Source organism: Xenopus laevis, chromosome 4S (assembly GCF_017654675.1).
Source record: "Xenopus laevis strain J_2021 chromosome 4S, Xenopus_laevis_v10.1, whole genome shotgun sequence".
NCBI classification, from domain to species: Eukaryota; Metazoa; Chordata; class Amphibia; order Anura; family Pipidae; genus Xenopus; species Xenopus laevis.
This window is the reverse complement of record NC_054378.1, coordinates 72073805-72095369: the sequence shown is the minus strand read 5'-3', so window position 1 is coordinate 72095369 and position 21565 is coordinate 72073805. Positions and strand designations below refer to the sequence as shown.

The window sequence follows — 21565 nt, the reverse complement described above, 5'->3', positions numbered from 1 at the left end:
AAGTTTTTTTTAAAGGGAAAGTACTTCGACTATCGAATGGTCGAATAGTCGAACGATTTTTCGTTCGATTTCGTTCGTATTCGAACGAATTTAACCAATTCGATGGTCGAAGTACCAAAAAAATACTTTGAAATTCGAATTTTTTTCATTCGAATCCTTCTCTCGAGGTTAGTGAATCGGCCCCTAAGAGTTTTTTAAAACAATGACAATACATTACTATATCAGGTCTTTGTTATTTTGAGATGAAGATTCTTATATTAGTGCTCACATTTCATGACTAGCAATATATTTGAAGTAACATGCATAACCTTATTATTCATTTATGCTGGTTTGATGGGGACCAAATTATCAAAAACATTATACTCTAGACCAGTGGTTGTTAAAAATATCTAGGACAGCAAATGTGTTTTCATCCCAATTCTAACCATACCTTCAAGCTGGGCTTTTCAGGTTATCCAGGAGAGCAGATTCTGAGCATTCTGAGAGCATTCTGATGGAGCCCCACACCCCCTCATTTCAGGAACAACAACTCTGAACTATTTGTAACAGAACATCCTAGTATCAAAACTGGCTCTGATGAGAAAGTTACTGATATTCTGAGGATATTGGGGGTTGTGTTTTATAACTGCTGTAATGCATATGGCTTAGTCAAAACATGGCAATAACAAATTCCCAAGCACATTAGACAAATCCCCTATAACCCTACTTATGCTTTAAAAAAAATGCTCTAAAAGCCAGGACTGTGTTTCCATAAATGTTCATGTCCTCCTTAACAAACATTAAATTAAATTATATAGATGCAAGTTGAGAAAATATGTTTTCATAATAGTATACTGAATGATGGAAAGTGTCTTTTGAGACACTTCTGGCTCCAAGAATCAAGTGGATGCTCTACAAAACAAATGAAAATATGAATTTGAGAAAAATTACAAAACCTTGGACTTTACTGACAATTCCACAGGGCCAAAATATCAACAAAAAGCAGAATGACAGGAAAGATTTCACCTACCACACATAGTCCCATTCCGACTTTCAGAAGAGTAAATCTAGCCAGCCAATATCGTTTTGGCTAGATAATTCCAGGAAAATCTCAGGAGCTGTCAGGTGTGGCTTGTGAGTGTCTCTGCGCTATACTGGCCCTTCCGATGTGAGATCAAGACACATAGCATTTCAGGGACAAATGAGGGTGGAAAGAAATAGGGGAGAAAAACTACTGGTTCTCCACATAAATCCGCAGAAACACAATGCACGGCTGCGGAAGCGTATGTTTTTAGAAAAACACGCACACATCGTTTATCTGCCAGCCTTTTTAGGGAATGACAAGCTTTCAAAGAGTGCAAAACTTATTAAGAAATGTTTGGCTCATCCATAAATATGCAGAGGAGGGGAAAGAATTTTATTCAGGACTTTCTCTTCTCCATCTACACCCTCACCCCCACTTTTCTCTCCAGTCTATTCTATTCAATTACCACCACTATGAATGCCACAGAACTCACAGCCTCCCCACTTTTATGCCTTCACAAAAGGAGGGGAACTTCTGACCTTTCCCTTTCACGTATCTCAACTAAGTTGGAAGACTACAAAACATTTAAAAGCCAAAAGAGAAAAAAAAAAAGGAAAAGGAAATGAACATTCTGCATGTGAAACATTTTTAAAATAGGAGCAGTGTTGCATACTTTTTATGCATCATGCCACCCAGACTTTGCCATCTATCTCTTAAAAATGTACATTGGAGACAGTAACAAACAAGAGGACCCCTAGCTCATTTCCCATCCCACTTACATGAATAAGTGGCCCAGTGAAACCCACAATAAGTCAGAAGAGATTGAAACAATTCCAGAGGACATCCATACAGTCTCCCTGGGAGCCTGGCACAATGCGGCTTTGAGACAAAGGCAAGGCACTCAGTGCATCCTTGTACTGATCACTGTAACTTTATTTCTCTATCTCCCTCTCTCTTTCTCTCCCCCCAAGACAACAACAATGTGCATTTGCATTAAATTTAGCTGCAAATATATATTGATCAGTTCATTTATAGATTTGTTCCTTGTTTTCCATTGTGCTACTAAAATAAGGCTGAATTCAAAGGATTGGGTTATCTAATGCACCTCTATTTTTCTTTCTTTCAAAATTAATTTTAAAAACATCAGCAAAAGGGCTTTATTAGCTATTAATGTTGTTGAATGATAAATGAATTTTGAAAGCTTATATGACAGTGGAAAAGCTGCATTTAATAAAGAATGAATGATGCCCTGATATTCTGAAAGCTTGACACATTTCAAATGAAATCAATAAAAGGTATAACTTATTAACCACTTTTAAAAGTGATATAATTAAAGCTGAAATAATAAAAAATAGGTTTTGTGTACCTTATATGATTTAAATGTATTTGCATTAGTTTAAAGAGTTGATGGGAGGATGCCTTTTTTTTGATGGAAGGATGGCTTGTGTGCCTCATGACATAGTCTGCAACCAAAAGAACTATAGGAAATGAAGCCTTTTGTGAAATAAAATGCAATTTTTAATTTCTTGCATTATCTTGCTACCTGGCTGTGGGCAAAAATCCTAAGTCACATCATTAAACTACCTCCTTCTTTAATATTGCCATCATAAATGTTTCTGTGTGGGAAATTTAACAATGTTGATATGATTAGTTGCACAGATCATGACCTTGCTGTGGATAATAGGTCTTCCTCTCATCCCCTAACTTTTAAGTATTTGTCAGTAATGCACATAATTATTGCGCCTAAGTTAAGAGTTTGTGGAATTATTCAACCATCAGGCATGGGAAATCCTTCAATGACCTCTTCCCTCAACCTTGGCTTTTGTAGTGATGAAAGTTTAATACAAATATATTATCATTCTACTGCTTTGAGGCATGTCTTAAATGCAGGGGTCAAAAAGTGACTTTCTGAACTCCACCAAATTTGCTTGGGGTAGGGTAGAAACAAAACTCAGACACTGGAAGGCTTTAAGTCCTGACTCCCAGTTTTTTGGGACTATGACAACTTTGAATATTGTGTATATAATAAACTGAACAGAGGAGCATAATTATGGGGTCCTTTTGCAGCCTTAACCGTCACATTGTATTTGTTTGTTTTTTTATTTGTTATTTTGACTGATAATATAAACTCAAGTTGATACATACAGGATGAGATGGCCAAGAAAAGTAAAGGTGACCATAGATGTTAAAATTCTTAAAAGATCTTTTCGTTATCGTTACACCAAACTTATCCTGAAACTATTGTGGGTAGCTGCCTGCTTGGCCCTGCAAACAATAGGACAATGGATAGATTTCACTGTAAATAATTTTCTAACCTGCCCAATAGATTTTCTGATCGATGTAGGGCAAAAAATCCTTAGGTGCACAATCATTCATTGTCGACTAATCTCACGATAATTTGATGGATTTGACGGATCAAATGAAAATTGCTCGTTAGGGAAAGAAAAATCTTGGCCATCTTAAGTATTCACACCAACCATAAACACTATTATTAAAGAGTTAACAAAGCCAATGAAGAAAAGTAAACCATCCCTGGATCTCTGGAGGAGGATCTCTGTTGTTTGGTAGGGGGTTTAAGATATGAATTTTTGGAATTTTAAAAGGGAAAATACATTTTTTTCGAGATTTATTAAAGTCCGATGGTGTTAAAAGTCCGATGAAAAAAGTACTCCAACTCAGACCTGCTGGGAGCATGTAAAAGTCTATGGCAGATGTCCCATTAACAATTGGAAGACTTTCTGAATTGCGCTGGGTTTCCAAAAAAATCATATCTTTCGATTTTATAAAAAAACAGTAGCATTTGGGTGCAAAAGTTAGTGAAAATGTTTTGACAAATGGAGGGGGAAAGTCATTGCATATTTCGAGCAGTTTTCTGAAAATAATGAGAACTTTTCGAATTTTGATAAATAACCCCAGTAAAGTTGAGTGAAGGAGCTATAGTGGTTTAGGCATGTTTTTCATCAGTTGGGATATGGTCCTTGGTTCTGGTAAAAGCAAACCTTAATCATACAATGTCCTTCTAGACAATTCTATGCTTCCTAAAAAACACCAAGTACAAGACAGGAATGTTCATCCAACATTAGAGCCCGACCTCACTAATGGTCTTGGGGCTGAACCGAAACAGATCCCAAAAACAGTGTTACAATATATATAGTGGAAAAACACCCAAGCAAAATAGAGAGTTTATAATAAAAAATGGAGTGGAAGTTCTGTAAGCAAAAGGTTTTGAGAATAGGGACAGTACTATACAGTATATAGTAATTATAGTACTGTTTCTCTTACTATGCTTTGTTCCATGGACGGTCATCTATCATACGGCTAGCTCTACATTTAGGAGCAGATTTATCAAGGGTCAAATTGAAAATTTGAAATTTGACCTTTGATTTATGTGCCTCTAAGTCTGGCACCTACAACAAAGCTGTTTCTAAAAACAGCATCTTGGACAGTAATGTCCCTACAGACATTGCTTCGGTACTGTGATACAATTATAGTTTGGGCCACACAATGGCTGTGTCCTTTTCCAAAAGGAAAAAAACCCTTTCATGCCTCAGAGTTTCATGCATATTCATAGGACTATAGCACAATGACTGCTAAAACTAATATTACCTTAATAATATATTGTATAGTTACCCTGTTATATGCTTAGGGAGACCTGACCAAATTTTAAATGGAGAGCTATTAAGCTATTACCTTAAAATGTTGCTTGTTGGTGGATCCCATTCAGTTGGTTCTACCTTTTGGACACTTTATAAAAAAGGCATATTGGGAAAATCCATACATTTTTTATTCTACTTCAGAATTAGCATTGAGCAGGGGAATTTAAATATTGATTGGAATTTACTGGAACCTGTTGCATTACCAATGAGTAATTAAAAAAACGAAGGAAGAGGAAGTGGTTAAATGGCAACAGAAAAAGTAGGGGCATCAAAATACTCAAACTCAGCTCCACGTGTCCTTTAATTAAGTCTCATTAGAGGAATCCAGCTGCTTCTCCTCCTGCATGCATTATTCACTCGAGTACACAGCTTCCCCCCACCTTAAAGGAAGATCTGTGTTCACATAGGAAACTGCATACATACAGGCAAAGATTTTAACTCTGCTTACAGCCACCCTAGCTCTTTTTCAGTGTGGAATCCTTATATGTGTTTACAATGTAATAAAGATCCCTTAATAAAAATGACAAAGACAACTAAGTGGCAATTTGATGCAAAAAACAAGAAAAGTATTATCATATATATATATATATATATATATAGATAGATAGATAGATAGATAGATAGATAGATAGATAGATAGATAGATAGAGAGAGAGAGAGATGGTGGTTCTAAGGGAAGTTGGAAGTTTATGAGTAGTTTGAATCTGCAGAATATTTACACATGGCACAATGTGTTGAAGGGGAAAGAGAGGGTCATTTACAGTAGTACTGTAGGTCAAATCTGGTGCAATTATTTACCTTTGTTTCAGTCACACAAAACATCATAATCTGTAGGCCTAACATTTACATACAGTGAAATTTTACCAAACACGTGTTAAAGGAGGAAGTGAGGGACCATCCCTCCTATTATTTTTACAGCTAGCAATGCCCTAACCACACACCAAGAAGTTAGCCGTTTTTTATCGACATACTGTATTCCAATAAGAACACAGGATGATCTGTGGAAAACATTCCTCTAAAACAATGGTCCCCAATCAGTGGCTTGTGAGCAACATGTTGCTTCCAGTGGCCTCAAATCAGGGGCTTATTTTTGAATTCCTGGCTTGGAGGAAAGTTTTTGTTGCATAAAAACCAGGTGTACTGCCAAACAGAGCCTCCTTTAGGATGGCAGTACACATATGGCGCTACCAATAGTCAATCACAGCCCATAGCACCTCAGGAATTTTTTTCATGCTTGTGTTGCTTTCCAACTTTTTTTACATTTGAAAAATCAGCCAAACTACCTGACACAATTAGGGCATGTATGGGCATCTTTATGTGAAGATGTAAAGAATATACCATATACCATATATGTTAAAAGCATTACATCGATAAACTATGCATTTGGAATCTATGTGTGACCAGGCCCGGATTTCTGGCAAGGCCACAAAGGCCCAGGTCTAGGGCCACAGAAAGTCAGGGGTGGCATGCCGCCCAGCCCCATTAAAGACTGTTGCGCATGTGCAACTATATAAGATATGCATATACAGAGAGAGAAGCGGTGGGGGAAGCAGAAGAGGAGCCGGACGGGAATGGGAGAGAGGCTTTCCTCTGAAGTAGGTAATAAACAGGGCTGTGGAGTCGGTACATAAATCTTTCGACTCTGTCTCCTCATTTTATGGAACCTCCGATTCCTCTGTTTTTAAAGGAACAATAACACCAAAATCTGAAAAAGTAATTACAATATAATGCACTGTTAAAAGCTGTGTATTTGCTTCAGAAAGACTACTATAGTTTATATAAACAAGCTGCTATGTAGTCATGGGGGTAGCCATTTATGATGCCATTTATGTGTATGGACATTAGGTTCCCCGTTTTGTTGCATACACAAGATTTTGGGGTGATACACAAATTGTCTTAATAAGGCAAGGGATCTTGCCTGTGTCATGTGATGGTGTAATCCAAGACTTAAGGAAACAAAATGTAAATAATAAATGTAGTGTAAGTAAATTTTATTTTGCCAACTAACATGATAGAAAATTTTAAATTATTTCTTAAGATGACAGGTCCCCTTTAAGTGCAAGAAATGTGTTTGCTGTTGCTCGCTAGACATGAGCATCATATTCCCTTTATATTAAATACGGCTTGCTGGGGAAATCCCCACATATAGGGACGGATTCACTAACTTCGAGTGAAGGATTCGAAGTTAAAAAACGTTGAATTTCAAAGTTTTTTTGGGTTACTTCGACCATTGAATGGGCTACTTCGACCTTCGACTACGACTATCGAAGGATTCGAAGTAAAAATCGTTCGACTATTCGACCATTCGATAGTTGAAGTACTGTCTCTTTAAAAAAAACTTCGACATCTAAAAGCTACCGAAGTCAATGTTAGCCTATGGGGAAGGTCCCCATAGGCTTGGCTAACTTTTTTTGATCGAAGGATTTTCCTTCGATCGTTGGATTTAAATCCTTCAAATCGTTCGATTCGAAGGATTTAATCGTTCGATCGAACTATCTGCGCTAAATCCTTCGACTTCGATATTCGAAGTCGAAGGATTTTAGTTCCTAGTCAAATATCGAGGGTTAATTAACCCTCGATATTCGACCCTTAGTGAATCGGCCCCTTAATTTTGCAAAATAAACTTGTTTAAGCCAAGTTCTGATGAAAGTGTACTATATTATTAATGCCATAATTCATCTATATTGCCTAAACAAAAATTACCTAAATAACCTTATCAGAGATGAAAACATTGCACATAAATTGCACTTGAAAAATCTAAGAATATTTTGTATAAAGTTTAACACTTTTGTTTCCCACTCTGAATACAGCAAAGAAGTACATATACTGAAGAGTTAAAATAAGCTCCCCCTGCAAACAAAACAACATCTAAGCTCAAAGTCAGTAATTCAGTATATAAGAGTAGAATCAAAGATCAAACAAGGTCCGAGTTAATGTGAATGTAGAAAATTAAACAGGCATGGATCAAATGTTCCATTTTTGATGTGAATACTTTTGAACCTGTTTCTCACTTTACGCTATCCTTTCCATGATAGGACAGATAAAATTAGATGCCTTTGTTTGTGACTGAAAAAAACCCCCAAAAAACAAAATAATGTTTCTCTGATCCAACTCCGATCCTATTCTATTAACATTTAATTTAAAATTTTCGTGTTTTTGCTCTCCCTTTCACTGCCAGACTCTTTCTCTGTTTTGACTCTCCATATTTGGAGGATATTGCTTGGAGGGACCCAGCTGTTACCTTGTATGTAACTAGAAAGTGCCCTCATGGGAGAACACGTCCACAAGACAAGTGAAGCACAAACGAGCTATTGAAAGAGGACAGAGGAGAAGAGGTGGGGGGTATGGATCAAGGGCAACATATGGGATCCTGACAGTAGTCAAGAAATACACACTGACTTTATGAATGCCACGTGTCTGTCCATGTGTGCAAGCCTTAGTTGTAATACTGCTCACACACATTACTGCTCATACACATTAGTGTTATTTTGATCTCCTTTCTGCATTATTTGCCAAAAAATACTCAGAAACATGTTTTTGTCTCTTGTGATATTAGTTTAAAAGTTACTTAATAAATTGATGAGAAATTGACATTTAGTTAATAGCAATTACTAGGATTGGGCAACAGGGCACAATTATTGCTCTTAAAAACCTGTGGATGGTGAAGAATTTGGTGACAGTTGTGTTCATGTAACATATTAACGGAAATTCTCATTATCTCAACTCTTTATAACAGAGAGCAATGTAGTCACAATCTTTTCTCAGCGATAAAATGTTTATGTAACATAAGCCTTAAAATGTGCATTCTAGCATTACTCTCCATTTTATACTGGTAGTTGGCACTTAAGAGTTATGTTTTCTGAGTTAATTGTGAATAGGGATTTAAGAAAAAGACACTGTTGCTAGTGGGGAAGGGCAAAATATAAGGGAAAATGAATGCTGCATCAGCGCCCCCTGAGGCTGACATTCCAGGTTATATGTCTCTTCAGTATGAGCTGGCAGATGTACCCATCTGTAGATTCCCATTTTATCCCTCAGGTCAGGGCTGTCCCACTGGCGCCACCCTTGTGTGCCCCCCCACATACCTGCTGTGTTTGCTTACCATGTGTAAACTTTAAATGGTATCACTACATAGATTAACTGGCCCCTGCATTGTTTAAACCTCAAATTCAGACTAATCCCCTGCATTGTTCACACTTGTAACACCTCTATTGTTCACATTCCTAAAACCCTGTACGGTTTATACCTGGGACCCAAACTGAAACATTGTCCAGCTGTTCACACTTTATAGAAAATGCTATCTTAGAGTGGTCCTGATAGGTTTCCCTGTCTCCTGCTCTGTTCTGCCCTGCCTTCCATATGCTCTCTGTGTGTGCCATGCTCTGCCTGCCCTATGCTCCCTGTGTGTGCCATGCTCTGCCTGGGTATGCCCTGCTCTGCCTGCGTGTGCCCTGCTCTGCCTGAAGAACATAAGCCTGGTATTTGTTCTGGGGGTTTGTTAGCATTTGAAAATAAATTATTGTTAGGGGCCCCTAAGGTGTTTAATAATGTGCTGGGGGTGCTGTGTTATCCAAGGGAAAGAGGAGGCATATGGATTTAAGGGTATGTCTTAATATGACAACTTTTTTCACATATAAGTAATAAGTGATATCCCTGCAGTAAGCACCAACCATTTGTTTTTTTGGTGTGCTACCACAATAATGTGGACATGGTCTTGTGGTTTAAAGTGGGTGTGGTTTAAAAAATGGTGGTCAACACTGGCTTCCATTATCGGCACTCCACTATGTAGGCCGGAATAGGCTTTCTTTCTGGACCTAAACACATTTTACAGTTCAAGAAATGTTTGCGTAGGTTTCGCAAAATTTCCGGGGGGAATAATCAATAATGGTCCCTCACTTGCACAGTAGTTTCAAACTCCAAAGAGACAGGTATTCTATAGTGCCAGGTATTAATACAGTAAAAATAAAGAAATCGTCTTTTTGCTTCATCATATACAAATGCTATTTAAAATTTGTTGATTTATTATCTTATTATGTACCACACTTATAAGAGTTTGACTGTAAAAAATTATGCAACAGGAAGACATTTGCTGCCAATTCAACCTTACTAGTGACTTGGCAGTCAGTCAGTTTATGTATGGGATGTGGAGACCTATTTATTACAGGTCAAATTTTTGTGGTTTTTGAGGTTCTTGAAACAACAACTAAACTTGCTTCCTCTGAAATCATGAATGTCACTAAAATTTATTAAAAAATCCAGATGTAAAATGTTTTTAGCACTTTTAAGAAATATACTGTAGGAAAACCACAAATTTTTTGAGATTTAGAAAAAATATAAATCTGATTGTTAGTAAATCAGCTCCCTAGTAACCTTGAATATCTTTGGTAGCTGTAGGTTATATTTATATATAAAGGGCACCTATCAGGGGAAAATTTAATTTAATAATATAAGAACAAAAATCTAATAGTGAAATAAATTTAGAGTATTTGGATATATATGAGAAAGAAGGGAGTCTGCATGAAAGGTCATTTTGAAAGCAGGACCTCAGATAAAAGAGAGAACATTTGTTTTCCTGCTGTGCTCAACTAGAACATTGGACTCCCAACAGAAATAAAAACAGAGAAAGTCCTGATGAGCAGGCATGAGAACAAAGGAAGACCAATGGAGAGAATATAATGTATAAACAAACTGCAGGTGCTTAGTTGTAATTAACTGACCACTGTTAGAATGAAAGATGGTACAACGGCTCAAACTAAAAAAAGCTGGCATGTATCGGCATCTACTAATTACAGCTGAATTTGAAACCCACTGCTGCCCCTTGCTGCTAGCCCCTTTGCGTAATTAGGTATGTGGTTATGGTTGCTTAATTGTCTTTAATATGAACCTGGTTCTTACACACCTTTATCAATAATTAGTTCAGTGCTGTCTGGTGCACAATGGTAGAGGTCCGGCAACCCCAAATCCAATATCTAGAAACAAATTATCCAAAGGCATACAGAGCTGATGCAAGCAAGGAACACCTTGCACATTTAATGCGGAAGTGCAGTGCAACGTTTCGGGGGTCACACCCCTTTGTCATGCTTGACAAAAGGGCGTGACCCTGAAACGGAGCTGTCAAAATCAGATAACGGGACAGTTGGGAGGTATGCATTAAAAAAGCTGTTAATGGGCATTAAACTAGAAATTTGATTTATCTTGGTTACAGATTTGTTTTATTCCCACCCACTTTAGAATTTGTTGTATGAAAGAGACCAAAACAACCACTTTGAACCTTACAATGACACATCATAATAATCAAAAGGTTGCAAAATTTGGCAATACGTAAGAACAAAGTGTTAGCAAACTTGACATCTAGCTGATCACAAATATTTGTAATTTCTATAGTCAGCACATGAAAAGTGATGACAAATCCATTCACAATTTAACAATGACCTTTGGATATTTTCAAATGTTCTGCCCCAGAATCATTTTGTACCAATTCCATTTCAGGGAATAATATTGCTAGGACTGACAGCATTGCAAAACCCTTGGACCCTGGCCATCTAAGCTGTTTCAAACTGGTCACCTCATTTAACAGCTATAAACAATGTACATACATGCTCTTTATAGAGTCGTAATAAATTCTTCATGCTGATACTTGGCTTAGACTGAGACCCTTAAAGCTAGTTTTTAGAAGAAAAACAGAGTTTCACCTTTACAGGCTCCCTTACATACAAAGATTGTAATTTCTGCATCCACAACAGAGTAAAAAGCCTCTAATATATCCTAGCTACTATAACACTATTTTGAGAAGAGAACTTTTTTCATTATCTAGTCTATCATTAGCAAATACTTATAAGTACCTTCAGTGTTGGCTCAGGCCTCACACTGCACAGGCCAAAGCAATGCCTCACACTGAGACGTTAGGTTGGCAAGAAAGCTAAACTTACCATTTTCCATTTGTATGTACTCAGCAACATTAGCTGATAAACAGACCTGGAGGAGAACTTTATTGATATCACTTAATATAAGGGAAAGAACACTCTGTTTTTAATAAAATTACAAAAAAGCATTAAGATCAATACAATAAAAACTTTTGATAGCCCCTATAGGCTAAATCTGATGCCATGTCTAGAAATACAAGATAATTCTGAACTGCTAATGACAGCCATCTTTGGGATACACAGTGAATGTATATGACTTTCCAGAAAGCCACAGGAATACTGTTTATAACCAATGGGATAAAATTGGCTTAACATGTGTGTGGCCTCCCAGATAATCACTGTTTGTAGCATCCAATAGGATTGTTTACGGAAGACTCCCTCTCAACCCTATACATATGAAGACATATTCAGATTTAGAAACAAAATTTGCACAAGTAGTATCCAATAGCAACATGTGACTGGCTTTTTCAGTCATATGTATTATATATATATATATATATATATATATATATATATATATATATATATATATATATATATATATATAGGAGTTCTTTACATGTATTGGATCACTTTCTCTCTATAGAATATAGCAACATTATACTATGTTTACACAGTATAAGCCCATCAGTTGGCTTCACTCAAGGTTATGGCACATAGGGTAGGTAAAATTATAGTTTCTTTTGTTTTTAGATGGTACGCAATGGCTATTGCCATAAATAGGTTCTAATGTCTTACCAAGAGTTTTATGACATCAGTAACCTGATAATAACTAATTTCGTGTGTTAATTTTTTGCCCCCACAAAAAAAGTAAATTAGGCCCTGAGTATTTCAGGGAGCCCAGTAGCTTTCACTTTGAAATATTAAGATCCTTCTCTTTCGAAAGGTGCTGAAGATTTGGCACCTCTTATTGCTTCAGCACTTGCAGCAGGGGATTTTGTTTTTGAAATTTGAATTTAACACGTGTTCCTGGAAAAAAAAAAAACTTTTTTGCAATGTGCTGAAGTCAATGTCTTAGTTACTTTAGTATGTCAGCATGTTACATGCGTGTATACCTAGGGTGGTGTCGCATTTCTAAGTTATCACGTTGGCTTTCCAGTTACACTAGTGTGAACTGTGCATCTGCTTACACTGATAAAGGAGGGGAGCAGCAGAAAGCTCTGAGTTTGCACTTTACACAAGAAAAGACTTGCAGCTTGTGAATGAATCTTCCCTGTTCAGCTGATGTAACACTCCAGTGATGTCTAAGTGATGTCTATTCTAGTTGCACAACCTGATATCTTCCAAACGTCCTTATTTACATTTTTAAGTATTCTTGAAAGCTGCTGCTAAAAATTGAATATCATCTTCACAAAATGATATCATGGAAGCAACATGTTGCTGACCATTCTTTATGTAAGCACACAGCAGCCCAACTTCCTCAATGCTAAAATAAACAAGGAATTTTAAACTGCTGTGGCGCTGAAAATTGTGACTTTTTTTTTTAAAAGTGTCTTTTCCAAGAGGTCGTGGGATGACATACCAGCATTTTCAGAAAAGTGAAAACAGTGTTAAGCAGTGAGGTTGACTGGTGTGTATATAGCACAGAATTCACACACGTACCTGTGGTATGTGAGGAGGTTGGGCAATAATGCTTCAGGTGGTAGAACAACTCAGACTGCTTCTAAATATCTCTACCATGTCCAGACTGCTTCTAAATATCTCTACCATGTCTGGGCGTGCTACAGACACTCACAGGTCCCTGACCCCTACTGCATATTACAATGGAGGAAGAAGACTTTTTTTTCTCAGTGAATGGCTGTTGATCCCAGGAAATTCTATCATAATGATGGCTACAACAAGGCCTGACGAAATTCTCTTAACTGACAATCAGGGAGATGCATACTCCAACAAGAACTTCACTGAAAAGTGGCCAAGATGTAGAATACTTATCAAAGGGAAAGCAAAATGTTTTAAAAGGGATTCATCTTTGATCCAGCAGGGATTAGATTAACAACGGTTGCTACTTGTCCCCCAACACATTAAATAAACAAAACAGCAGTACTTGTCCTGCTTCATGTTCAGTGAAAGGGATTCCTGTGACTATAAAAGTTGTACAAATGTTTGTTCCCAGCGTGCCGGCGAAAAAATGCCGGCGCAGCTGGTGTAATTGAATGGGGACGCACACGTCCCCATAATGCGGCTGGGCGGCATGCCGCCCCTATTTTTTGACGCCCTAGGCCCGGGCCTATGTGGCCTTGCTACAAATCCGGGCCTGGTTTGTTTACTGTAGACAGGCGAAAGCAAATGGTGCACAGGCACAACCCTCCTTTTTTGTGCACAGGCACAACCCTAAATAGGGTTGTGCCTGTTCAGGAGATTAGTTGCCCAGCGACAAATCACTTCTTCTGGCGACTAATCTCCCCGAACTGCATTCCCGCTGTCTAGATTGTAAATCGGCGGCAGGATAGCAGTCAGATCTCCTCGTCTTTCCGCTGGGCGACTAATCTCCCGAAATAGCAGCGTGTGCCCTTACCCTTATGTTATATGTAATTATGTATCTAATTATGTTTCACTAATGATTTAATAACCATCCTTTTTGTTATGTCCATTATGAGGCTTTGTTTATACACTGGTACATTTAGCAATATTTATTTAGTGTAATTTCAACAACACAAAAATGGAAGAAGTGCTATCTGCTGCTAGAGTACAACTTCCATCTCATGGCTGCTGAAACATGGTTATAAGTTTGATAAATGCAGTTTTTAGAAATTACTGCCATGCAATTCTCTCTGATGTGTTAGAGCTATAACTTTTGTTTTCGGATTTCCATAATTTTGGGGCTACAGAGCAGAATTTATAGGCCCATGTCATTACATAGCACTGAGAGAGCACTGATGTGTTGTTTTCTGCTTTTTTCTATGGAAGAATGCAGCAGCCTGACTTCCTAAAGCACCCTTTAGGAAGGCTAGGATTTGGGTGATGTGAAAATAGGGAAATGTGAATAATAATACCTTTAGGAAAACTATAACCCCAAAAGTAATACCTAAGCAACAGATAGAGTTTATATCAAATTAAAGTGGACCTGTCACTCAGACACAAAAATCTGTAAAATAAAAGTCCTTATCAAATTAAACATGAAATCCAATTTCTATTTTAAATTAAAGCATTCATAGCTGTTGTAAGCGCATTTAAAAATCTCAGCTGTCAATCAAATATTATCTGCCCCTCCTCTATGCCTTAGGCATAATGACGGGGCAGGCAATTACTTCCACTTTCCATTCATCACTTCCTAGATGTCACTGCTCTCCACACATTCCCCCAGTTCTCCCATAAGTACCATTTAATTGTGTAGCCAGTGCATGAGGATGGACATCAGGTGATCCAAGACTTGCCGTAATAACAGGCCCCACAAAATGGCTTCTGCCTGCTTGCTATATAATTAGGAGTTCCCAGACTGAAGGAAACAAGATTCAAATAATTTATATAGTGTAATTAAAGTTCATTTTGCTTGACTAATGTGATAAAAAAAGGATTTTGAATAATTTTTTTGGGGTGACGGGTCCCCTTTAAGTGGCATATCAGGCAGAAAGAAAAAGAAAGAAGAGCCAAGGCCTAAAGACCACATCCCATACAGATGCCTGCTTGCTATGCTACATTTTTCCCAACAAGGGCTTGGTATTTTTTAAGCCTGGTAAGGCAACAAGTACTGTATGTAACGTAATCTGATTCAGTGCTGGGTTTGCTGAGAAGGTTCTCTCCTTCTTTATCATTAAAAAACTAAGAGGTCTGTCAGTGGATTCATATGGATGCCATCAATCATAGAAATGCTGAAGCTGTCCATAGACGCAAAGATACAGTCATAGGAAACAAATGTTTGTGCGATTTTCAGACCGTGTTGATTTGTCCCAACATTTTTCATACCATGGTGATCGGTCATTTAGTCATTCGGACAGGTTCGATGATTTCTGTTGGCTAACTATAATATCTCTGCATGACTGTATCTTGCCGCTATCAATGGATGACTGTCACTACTATTTGTCAGACATAACTTTTGTAAGATTGTGGTCTATCAATTAATGGCCAGAACATCCTCTGATTTGTTCTTTTTACCTTGTTCTTTTCACTTCCTGGCCAGAAGCTTATTTTAATGCCCATGCACACATCATAAAGAAAAAGTGTTAAACTTTACAAAAAAGTATATATATACTTGCAATTAGATTGTTAGTAAATGGGTCCCATGGTGTTCCTCTGAGCATTCTGCAATTTATTTTATTTATAGTTTTTCTAGGTATTTGCCATTTTCTGTTACTTTTGTGCTGCCTCCATACAATAGCTCTTTTGGAAGGATTTAACAGATTTTTGTTTATATGTGAAGGTAAATATCAGTCGCTGACAGGATACAATTTAAAGTCAGGGGGTCACTTGCACAGCTATGCTACTGGAAGGAATGAATTACTTTTTTCTACCTGTCAGCACAGCAGAAAATGCAGACGAGGCAAGCACTGGATATGCAGAGCAGCTTGGAGATATTGCCCGAATATTCATTTAGCCCCTGGGCTATACTAACAATACACAAAAGTGGGTTTACCTGAAAATTAATGTGTGCGTTATGTGGCAGCTAGGAATTACCATAGCACCTAGGCTGCACTTGGAATTCAGAATAGAAGATAGATAAGAGAGAATCTGAATACAAAATAATGAAGCAGAATTGAAATATATAATTTATACAAAAACAAGTGGGCACAGTCACTCTACTACCAGAAAATAATAACAGTTATCTAAATTGAATATAACATAATACTGTAATAAAGTTACAGCAATTCAAGCTCTGGCCAATGACAGTAATCACGTTTTTGAGAGGACTGCAACTGAACACACCAAAAAGGACAAAATTGATAAATATTAAGCAATAGAAGCCTGTTTATTAATAAAAATAACCGTTTTTGGCAATAAAAAAATGCTTGCAGAAATCTGCACAAGTAAGTCTAATCTAGTTTTCGTAATGCTGCTCCTGAAATACGATGGCCTGTAAGAATCTGAACTATGTCTGTAGGTGTAAAATAATACAGTTAAGTGCCCAGCCCCTACATGCCCTCTCACCTACTATCAGTAATAAACTGAAGAAACATCCTGTCCCTCAACAGCACATAACCTCTGCACAGGACACTACTGAACTAATGATACTACTCCAGACTAAGTTTGGGAGCGTTATTTTTTGGAAACACCAGCAGCAGGATATATTATTGTTTCCTATTTCATATCATTACTTCCTACATTTCTTTTATTTATTGGATATGTGGACTGTTCAAATGTTTTATTTGCAAACTTCAATATACAGAACAAAAACAGTGTAACAAGAAGGCTTAATAACCTGGGACAAATAAAATAATATATTACAGCATGACTGCTGTAATATGTGGACTGCAAAATGAAAACAATAAGAAAACACAGTACAATTTAAAACGCTTAAAGGGGTTGTTCACCTTTAAATTAACTTTTAGTATGATGTAGTGACTGATATTCTAAGACAATCTGCAGTTGGGTTTCATTTTTTATTATTTGTGGTTTTTGAGTTATTTAGCTTTTTATTCTTCAGCTCTCCAGTTCGCAATTTCAGCAAGTCTGTTGCTAAGGTCCAAATTACCCCAGCAACCATGCATTGATTTGAATAAGAGACTAGAATATGAATAGGAGAGGCTTGAATAAAAAGATGAGTAGTAAAAAGTAGCAATAACAATTTATTTGTAGCCTTACAGAGCACATTTTTTAGATGGGGTCAGTGACACCCATTTGAAGAGGAAGGCAAATAACTCAAACTATAAAAAAAATAAACAATTAAGACCAATTGAAACGTTGCCTAGAATTGGCCATTCTATAACATTCTAAAAGTTAACTTAAAGGTGAACCACCCCTTTAACTACAAAGACACAAAAAATGTTCAACGGTTATTTATTATGGGATATGCATACTTACCAGAAGCCCCTCTCCACATTTTGTACTCATGGTCCTTGGTGGGGTGTATAACACTAGACAGAAAAAACACTGGTCCGCTTTCCCTTGTACTGGCTGCTCTTCTTAAACTTGTGTAGATTGCCAGTTTGTGTTTAGCTCTGTAGATTTCTGAGCTGTAAATAAAGAGAAGTTAATTGACTAAAATAAAGGGGTGCAACACAGAGCTGAGCTACACACAGAAAATATCAGTCAGATGGCAATACAATAAATTGAGGGCTACATACTGTTTAAGACTGCAAAATCCCCAGACAAAATAATAGATACATTATAGAATATCTAATTTAACATTCCACCAACCCTTGTAAAGCTCTACATAAGTCATGGTTGTTTCAATAAATAGTATATAATTATATATATGTTTGTACTAGTAAGGTATTCCCACTAGCAGATCACTAAATGGAAATGCTGTGGCCCATAGCACAAGAGTCAAGCATTAGATAGGTATACAGTAAAATAGAAAGAGAAATATAAGGGTATCACATCCCCATTCAAGCAACAGAAAAATGCATTGGCCTTGATATAAATATGCCAGAGGCTGAGGCCAGATGGAATGACTGAAGTTCAGTGGCTGAAAATGAATAGAAAGTGGGATAACGTACAGCTGGATGTTAATGCAGCACAGAATTTAACCTTCTCCTTGTGGAGAATATTTCTTTCAAAGCACTGAGCTTTTGGTAGTTCCAGGCAGAAGAGCTATCTTTAGGGGAAGAGCTATCTTTAGGGTCTAACCTGTCATCAGGGCCCCCCATAGCAAGGTAACAACACAAGGTTACTGATTTAGTTAAGTAGCATTGTATCAGTGATTTAGCCGTGCTTTAAAGAATATCTCGCAAATAAATAGTCAGTCCAAATACCTAATTTCCCTGAATTAAGATGGGATTTCAGGTATATCTAGGAGAGGAAACATATTCTTTGCAAATCTCACTGCCAAGCTGCCCATCAGGGTGGCCAGTTCCACAGTTTGTCAACCCACTACCTTGGAACAAGTCAAGCCATTGAGACTGTCCAATTATTGTATATGATCATTTGGCATCTGGGTGAACTAGTATAATGAAATTAATTTAGTATAGTATAAAATACATTACTACTAGTGATCTACAAGATTTTGGCAATATTCACTCAAAAACTGTTTTGTTCTCACTGAGGGCTTGCCACATTTTATGACATGATAGATTCTCTAACTGTGGAGCTGAAACCTTAGGGGACCAAAGCAACAGACTTGGGAGTTTCCGACTAAAGGGGGAGATGTTGTTTACTTACCCTCCTAGCTGTTCCCACAACCTCAGGAAGAAGCTAACTATTGACCTAGATATACCAGCAGGATGACAACATAACAATGCATTTGTTGAGTACCTTATAAGTAGGTAAGGAGGGGGTTCATACAACATGCTGCAACACAAATGGGACTTTATGCTGAAAAGTGTGAAAAACACTGCTGCACATTTTAGGAACAGAGAAGGAATCATCTGTAATTACAAACAGGTGGCAAATTGTTCTACTTAAGGGCCTCACAGGTCAACACACATCTGAGATTAAGATTTCTAATTCAGAGATGTGACATGTAGCACAGTAATGAGAAATTCCCATTCTGGATTTTTTTAAAGTTCAAACGATTTCAAGATTTTACTCCAACTTTGATAAAATGTACTTAAGAAACTCATAATTCTTGTCAAGGTAATATAAAATGGGTCATAAAGCCAAGAGAATTAAAATAAAAGAAAAAATTAAATATAACGTAAAAAAAAATTGCAAAATGTGAATATGCTAGTAATACGCCATACTTCGCGCAACTACATTAGACTTTTTCTGTGACGACTATGTGTATACATGAAAATGGAAAACTTTGTCTCAGAAAATGAACTCTAGCGTGAAAGTTTCTTAGCAAATTTTGAAATTGCTGGAAATGGCCACTTGTTATTAAAAATGTCCAGGGAAGGAAAATAAAAACAAAATAGATTCTCTATTGTCCTAGACATGAGCCTACCCTAAAACAAATGTGGCATGAGCTTCAAATGGTTAAAAAGAGTATAAATAACATAGATTTAACAGTTAGGATTTATAAACATAATCCCACATGTATATATGAAAAACGCCAGTGGTTTGTCTTTTTGGAGTACAGGATATGATATTACTGAAATAATATTGTTGAGGATGTAGCTTCATCTTATCAAATAGCCAGCCAGAACTCGGTAAATAGGTTTTGGCGATTTTGTATAGAAAAGTTCACGCTTTGAAAAATGTGAGGATTAACAATTGTTTGCCTGGGTCAAAATTAGCCTCTGTAAACAGCAGAAAATGTCTCTTGTTCTGAGCTTTTTCACTAATAGTTTTACTTATCTTTTAATGAATAGGTGATGTTGTTGCAAATTGTCATTTTGCACCCTTTAGTAACTGTGTGTGTAAAGGTGTACTACCCTACGAGCAAGTTTTTATGTATCCCATTCTGGCATAGTTTTCAGGTTTATAAACTAAGGCTGAATGCACGTGAGATTATTTCACCTTACTGACATACCTGTATTTGAACGAGCAAACAAGCTCCCAAAATTCATCATTAGCCTGTTAATTATTAAAAACAGTACTTATTTCTGTTTCACAAAAAAACAGATCTTTATAAAAATTTCTCACTATTTTCTTAAAACCATTTTGACCAAACTCCTGTGCACATTTTTACCATATTTTATTTTATTTACTCGGATTATTCTGTTTTTCCCCCTTTGAAACTCGGACCACAAAAAAATCTGAGTTTTTTTAAATAATAATTAGTGTCAATGCATTCAGTGTTGTCATTCAAACATAACTTTTGAACAAGGCAAAGTTATTGTTTTAATTGTTTTAAAATAAAAATAAAACATTAAAATAATATTTTTTGCGTGGCTAGTGCAAACTAAAATAGGAAGTTTCTAATGAATTTTTAGACAGAAGACTGAAAGGAACTGGAAGGCTCATCTGGGAGGTGAAAGGAAATTTCAAAATGATCTCCTTTTGAGAAATCTTGCACTTTAAAGGAAGTAATCTTTAAACTGCAAATTAACTCATATACAGTATATCAAGATGCAAATATCCTTATTTCAAAGACAATTTCTACGAAGAAATTTTTAAACCTGCTTAATTCCAGAAATCGACTGATAACCGCACACATGACTATTGGTCGGGCTGCTGGACTACCATACATGTACCAATAATCATGCAAAACATTTATGATATTATTACCATTTTAAGGCAATGATCTCCAACTTATAGGGAGGGACTGACGTGATTTCTGCCATAACACTTTTTCCAGCTGCACCTATTTTTAATAACCACGCACACAGCAAAGACACCCTACTTTTTCCCATTATTTATTCTGTTTTAAAGGAGAATTAAAGTCTAAAGAATTAGGCTAGAAATTTTATACATTATTTTTCTGTATTAGCCAAGTCAACCACAGCCCTTCAGCAGAGCAGATCTGTATCTCCAAATAAGCACCAATTAGCTCCCCACCTTCTTTTCTGCGGATTCACTGCACATGTTCTATGCTGCTGTCACTTACTAAACCCAGGAACCGATTCACAATATACTGTATATACAGAATAGAAATATCACAATACAGGTACAGGACCTGTTATCCAGAATGTTTGGGACCTGGGGTTTTCTGAATAATGAATCTTTCTGTAATTTGGATCTTGGATCATACCTTAAGTCTACTAGAAAATCATGTAAATATTAAATAAACACAATAAAATGGTTTTGCTTCCAATAAGGATGAGGTATGTATCTTAGTTCAAAGTACAAAGAACTGTTTTATTATTACAGAGGAAATAATTTTAAAAATGTTAATTATAATGGAATAATTTACAGTTTTCTGGATAATGGGTTTCCAGATAACGGATCCCATATGTGTATAAGGCTCATTACTCAGTACCTAAAGAAACAGTAACGCAAAAAATGAAAGCATTTTAAAGCAATTAAAATATGTTTTGTTGCCCTGCATTGGTGAAAGGTATGTGTTT

The 21565-nt window shown here is 36.7% G+C and overlaps 1 protein-coding gene across 2 annotated transcripts in view; it reads right to left on the bottom strand.

Moving 5' to 3' along the window:
- Positions 1-21565, bottom strand: part of slc6a9.S (solute carrier family 6 member 9 S homeolog) — a 62526-nt gene that overhangs the window by 27874 nt on the left and 13087 nt on the right. The window contains exon 2 of one of the 2 annotated variants that reach the window (XM_018260855.2): positions 17538-17689. In XM_018260855.2, the coding sequence (XP_018116344.1) occupies positions 17538-17567 (30 nt within the window). In that variant the 5' untranslated portion in view covers positions 17568-17689. Of the gene's footprint in view, positions 1-1009; positions 1302-17537; positions 17690-21565 lie in introns of those variants that run through there. The other variant, XM_041561448.1, reaches the window with a different exon arrangement.